The sequence below is a fragment of the Leuciscus leuciscus genome (genome assembly GCF_965113295.1).
Source record: "Leuciscus leuciscus genome assembly, chromosome: 12".
NCBI classification, from domain to species: Eukaryota; Metazoa; Chordata; class Actinopteri; order Cypriniformes; family Leuciscidae; genus Leuciscus; species Leuciscus leuciscus.
This window is the reverse complement of record NC_138736.1, coordinates 15487347-15493763: the sequence shown is the minus strand read 5'-3', so window position 1 is coordinate 15493763 and position 6417 is coordinate 15487347. Positions and strand designations below refer to the sequence as shown.

Sequence of the window (6417 nt, the reverse complement as noted above, 5' to 3'; positions counted from 1 at the left end):
TAGTTAGAACTTGACAATTATTCATTGTCAAAAGGAATTGTGAAAACTCACACTTGTCAAGTATAGAGTTGGTTTATTTTTTTGTTTAATAATTGTTGATACGTCCCTAATAATATAATTTAATGTGAAATGTGCACCTCTAATTGTGGAAATGGCTTTTTCTGTCTTCAACACATTTTAGCATCTGTCATTTTAGCTTTTTGTGCCTTTAACTCTTTCTTTTCAATCACCCCATAGAATTGTCACAGGACAATTTCAAATGAATGTAAAGATAATTTGCGGCTCAAAACCTTTTCATTTATATAATTTATTGCCTCCTAACCATGCTTGCAGTTTAACTCACAAATGTTTGTTTTATTATTCATACCACAATAATAAATGACTTTATAGAAGTTTTATATTATAGTAAAAAAAGACATAAAATTGTTTTTTACCCAGCACTTTTAAATAAAAAATTGACATTTTTTATTTAATAGCATATTATTATTATAAATAATATGAAAGATATATGCCCCTGGTAGGGCCTCCCAAGGCAAACAGGTTCTAGGTGACGGGTCAGACTAAGAGCGGTTCAGAAGCCCATTATGAAGCAAGTAAAATCGAGCAAGTAGACGAGATGTCGCCCGACATGGCGCAGCCGAGGCCCCACCCTGGAGCCAAGCCCGGGGTTGGGGCTTGCATGCATCTAGTGGCCGGGCCTCCCCCCATGGGGCCCGGCTGGGCTCAACCCGAACGAGTGACGTAGGGCCGCCCTCCCGTGGGCTCACCACTTGCAAGAGGGACCGTAAGGGACCGGTACATAGTGGATCGGCGGCAGTCGAAGGCAAGGGCCCAGACGACCCGATCTCTGGACACGGAAATTGGCTTTAGGGACGTGGGACGTCACCTCTCTGGCGGGGAAGGAGCTTGAGCTTGTGCAGGAGGTTGTGCAGTACCGACTAGAGATAATCGGGATCACCTCCACGCGCAGCTTGGGCTCTGGAACCACACTCCTTGAGAGAGGCTGGACTCTCTACCACTCTGGAGTTGCCCATGGTGAGAGATGGCGGGCTGGTGTGGGTTTCCATATAGCCCCCCAGCTCAGCTGCCATGTGTTGGAGTTCACCCCGGTGAACGAGAGGGTCGCTTCCCTGAGCCTTCGGGTCGGGGACAGGTCTCTCACTGTTGTGTGTGCCTACGGGCCGAACGGCAGTGCAGAGTATCTGGCCCTCTTGGAGTCTCTGGGAGGGATGCTGGAAAGTTCTCCGACTGGGGACTCTGTCGTTCTACTGGGGGACTTCAATGCCCACGTGGGCAGCGACAGTGACACCTGGAGGGGCGTGATTGGGAGGAACAGCCCCCCTGATCTGAACCCGAGCTGTGTTCTGTTATTGGACTTCTGTGCTAGTCACAGCTTGTCCATAACGAACACCATGTTCAAGCATAAGGGTGTCCATCAGTGCATGTGGCACCAGGACACCCTAGGCCGGAGGTCGATGATCGACTTTGTGGTCGTTTCATCCGACCTCCGGCTGTATGTCGTGGACACTCGGGTTAAGAGAGGGGCGGAGCTTTCAACGGATCACCACCTGGTGGTGAGTTGGATCCGATGAGGGGGGAGGAAGCTGGACAGACTCGGCAGACCCAAACGTACTGTGAGGGTCTGTTGGGAACGTTTGGCCGAGTCCACTGTCAGAGAGATCTTCAACTCCCACCTCCGGCGGAGCTTCGACCGGATCCCGAGGGAGTCTGGAGATATTGAGTCCGAGTGGACCATGTTCTCCACCTCCATTGTCGACATGGCCGCTCGGAGCTGTGGCCGTAAGGTCTCCGGTGCCTGTCGAGGCAGCAATCCCCGAATCCGGTGGTGGACACCGGAAGTAAGGGATGCCGTCAAACTGAAGAAGGAGTCCTATCAGGCCTGGCTGGCTTGTGGGACTCCTGAGGCAGCTGACAGGTACCGGCAGGCCAAGCGGACTGAAGCCCCGGTGGTTGTGGAGGCAAAATACCGGGCCGGTGAGGAATTCGGTGAGGCCATGGAGAAGGACTGTTGGTTGGCCTCGAAGAGATTCTGGCAAACCGTTCGACGCCTCAGGAGGGGGAAGCAGTGCCCTACCAACACTGTTTACAGTGGAGGTGGGCAGCTGTTGACCTCAACTGGGGATATCGTCGGACGGTGTAAGGAATACTTCGAGGATCTCCTCAATCCCACCGACATGTCTTCCATTGAGGAAGCAGAGGCCGAGGGCTCGGAGGTGGACTCATCCATGACCCAAGCCAAAGTCACAGAGGTAGTCAAAAAGCTCCTCGGTGGCAAGGCACCGGGGGTGGATGAGATCCGCCCTGAGTACCTCAAGTCTCTGGATGTTGTGGGTCTATCTTGGCTGACACGCCTCTGCAACATTGCATGGCGGTCAGGGACAGTACCTCTGGACTGGCAGACCGGGGTGGTGGTCCCTCTTTTCAAGGAGGGTGTGTTCCAACTACAGGGGGATCACACTTCTCAGCCTCTCCGGGAAAGTCTATGCCAGGGTACTGGAGAGGAGAATTCGGGCCAATAGTAGAACCTCAGATTCAGGAGGAACAGTGCGGTTTTTGTCCCGTTCGTGGAACACTGGACCAGCTCTATACCCTCTCCAGGGTGCTGGAGGGTTGATGGGAGTTTGCCCAACCAATCTACATGTGCTTTGTGGATTTGGATATGGCATTGGACGGCGTCCTGTGGAGGGTGCTCTGGGAGTATTGGGTCCGGGGCCCTCTGCGAAGGGCTGTCCGGTCTCTGTACGACCGGAGCAAGAGCTTAGTTTGCTCCGGTTTGAGGACCACACGATTCTGTCTCTGCTTTTTGCGGATGATGTTGTCATGTTGGCCTCATCAGATCAGGACCTTCAGCGTGCACTGGGACGGTTTTCAGCCGGGTGTGAAGCGGCTGGGATGAGAATCAGCACCTCCAAGTCCGAGGCCATGGTTCTCAGTCGGAAAAGGGTGGCTTGCCCGCTTCAGGTTGGTGGAGAGTTCCTGCCTCAAGTGGAGGAGTTCAAGTATCTTGGGGTCTTGTTCACGAGTGAGGGAAGGATGAAATGGGAGATTGACAGACGGTGCAGCTTCTGCAGTAACGTGGTCGATGCACCGGTCTATCGTGGTGAAGAAGGAGCTGAGCTGCAAGGCGAAGCTCTCGATTTACCAGTCGATCTACGTTCCTACTCTCAACTATGGTCATGAGCTGTGGGTCATGACCGAAAGGACAAGATCCCGGATACAGACAGCTGAAATGAGCTTTCTCCGGAGGGTGGCTGGGCGCTCCCTTAGAGATAGGGTGAGGAGCTCGGTCACTCGGGAGGAGCTCAGAGTAGAGCCGCTGCTCCTCCACATCGAGAGGAGCCAGCTGAGGTGGCTCGGGCATCTGTTCCGGATGCTTCCTGGATGCCTCCCCGGGTAGGAAGACCACGTTGGAGGGATTATGTCTCCCGGCTGGCCTGGGAACGCCTCGGTATTCCCCCGGAAGAGCTGGAGAAAGTGTCTAGGGAGAGGGATGTCTGGGCGTCTCTGCTTAGACTGCTGTCCCCGCGACCCGGCACGGATAAGCGGAAGAAGATGGATGGATGGATGGAAAGACAGACAAGTTGAGATTGACAACAAACACACCACAAAAAGCACAACTATACAGCATAGTTCAAAATATAATTATTAATCATTTCGGAACATTGACTTTTTTTCTCATGGTTTCTCAATATAATTCATAGTTCTAATAGGGGCACATTGTAATGCAGTGTTACAACATGCCCCACCTGCGCAACTAGGATTTAAACCCGGTTAGTGTCTTCTGCTGGTTAGGTCAGCATTAAAGAACTATCTCAACTGTTAAATAACAGATAAAAGATACAGTATATATTATATTAAAATAAACACAAAACAACAGAGATGACAAATTTACTTCAGTAAGAAATTTACTTTTGCTATGGTTAAGTAAATGTTCAGTGATATCTTCCAAAGATTTTTTAATTTTGTGCAATTTTCCTCTATATAGTGTTGATATGGCAACTAGTACATACACTACGTTTCGCCATGCTGGCATGTGTGAAAAGTTTTTAACCATGTGTGTTACAACTAGCCCTGTGTTAGGTTCTGCCCCACTCACCCCTACTCAGAATCTCGCTAGTTAGAACTTGACAATTATTCATTGTCAAAAGGAATTGTGAAAACTCACACTTGTCAAGTATTGAGTAGGTTTATTTTTTTGTTTAATAAATGTCCCTAATAATATAATTTAATGTGAAATGTGCACCTCTAATTGTGGAAATGGCTTTTTCTGTCTTCATCACAGTCATTTTAGCTTTTTGTGCCTTTAACTTTTTATCTTCAATCACCCCATAGAATTGTCACAGGAAAATTTCAAATGAATGTAAAGATAATTTGCGGCTCAAAAACGTATTTATCTTTATCTTTTCATTTTTATAATTGATTGCCTCCTAACCTTATGCTTGCAGTTTAACTCACAAATATTTTTTTTAATTATTCATACCACAACAATAAATGCCTTTATAGAAGTTTTATAATATAGTAAAAAAAAAGACATACAATTGTCTCTTCATTTTAAATGGACAGCATTATATTTTATTGTGTCTGGCAACTTGATGTGAAAAAAAGGTGTTTTATTGGGGTCTAAGTTAAACATAAGCATTTAAAAAAATTACTGTCAGTACACCATAATTATAGAAATGAAAATGCATGGAAACAGACAGGAAAGCAACATTAATATCACAGCTTGGACCACTAATTATAAGATCATCCTTAATGGATCCAGTAATAATTTTTGTTACAGCGGTAAAACATTTATAGTACAACTACAGTACAGAATAAACTGAATGAAATAATATAAGGTCAGATATAATAGTTCAATATACAGTATGGCATTTTATTCTATAGCATATTATTATTATAAATAATACCCTAAAATAAAATTGAGCATGAGTATAATATAGCAGTAATATAATAACTATGAATAAAAATAGCAAATAAAATAGTTAGTAGTGAATAGTACAATCATGACGACAACGCTGCGACGTCGAAGTCATTAGTAAACATTGCAAGATGGCCATGGATGAACACCAGATGTTTGAAATGGCTTTGGCCGCTACAATGAACGGTGGCGCTCAAATCGTTCCTTTGCAAGAAGAAAGTTTTTGCTGTTTTGCCGACCGGTTAGCTGTTAAATAATTGGAAGGGGCTGCATGACACACATGACACAAATGATGGAGAGCATGAAACACACCATCATAACAAAACATGACCACGAGTAGGTTAATACAAAACGGCTGCTATGAAGAAGCTGATAGAGACCAGGATGTTCTATACAGTTAGCCTACAGGACGTTAAAATACATGGTAGTACAACAAACTTACCTCCGTAATATTCCTTCGAACATTAGCTCTAGCAGGACTTGCAGGGTTGTGACACAACTTTTTCAGAGCCCTTGGTGTTTTGGGTGGAGTGGGCTCTCGGTCTCTTTTATCAGAACGACTTGTTGAGGCTTCATTGTGTTTCTCATCCTCTATTCTCTATCCATCTCCTATACAAAGGCAAATCTCATTCCAGTCTTGTTAAAACGGTGACACATCGTGTTTACTATTATCACGCCAACATGAAAAAGTCTTTCGGATATACTTGGTTTCCCAAATTTATCGAAAATGTTGACAGTATTTGTACAAACCAACTATTTTCATATTCTCCTCACAAAAATGTTCTCCATTTCCATTAGGCTCCATTTACGTCTCTCAGTCAAACTATTCTCCAAAACAAACTTGTTTCCGTCGCTCTGGATTCGTCACCCCGTGTATTGTTGTGATTGTTCGTAATGTGATCCATTTGCGTGCAGTGAGATTTTCAAATGCATGCTTGGTGCCGCCCCTCGAGTTGGGGCGATTTTCATTACTCAATGATAGACCCTTAATCTTTCGGATTTGGGTCTGGATTTGCAGGCTAACTCAGGTTGTCTCTTTTCAAACTTATCACGATCACTGATCTTTAGACTGAGTGCACATTTCACTTCATAAATAAAAAATAAGGTGCCATATTTAAAAATACAATGCACAACTCTGCTTCTAAGATCAAAAGAGATTGCTGTTCCAGTCGCTGTCTGCAACATATACTTTAAAAGTTAGTTTATTGACAATGCTAATCTTAATCTTAATCTTAAAGGATTTAAGGTCCTTAATCTTAAGGACCAATCTCATATGTTTCTGGCCACTGTGGATTGTCCATTATCAATGGTCTCAGTGCGCTACATTTTTGACACTATGTAACTGATACAAATCCGTCTGTTTGTGTAAATCTAGCTCCATACAGACCATTGGCTCTGAGGCTGTAGACTTTCAGGGTGGCACAGGGCCGTCGCCAGAACAAACCAAATGGGGGGGCATTTCATTTTCATAGGGGGGC

General features: G+C 45.5%; 1 protein-coding gene across 1 annotated transcript; it reads left to right on the top strand.

Moving 5' to 3' along the window:
* Positions 1-472: 472 nt before the first annotated feature.
* LOC309510538 (uncharacterized protein) lies at positions 473-3235 on the top strand. The gene is made up of 2 exons (XM_082185366.1): positions 473-3077; positions 3223-3235. Exon 1 carries the CDS (start codon positions 1755-1757, stop codon positions 2538-2540), a length of 786 nt encoding a protein of 261 aa, XP_082041492.1. The 5' UTR covers positions 473-1754; the 3' UTR covers positions 2541-3077; positions 3223-3235.
* The last annotated feature ends 3182 nt before the right edge of the window (positions 3236-6417 follow it).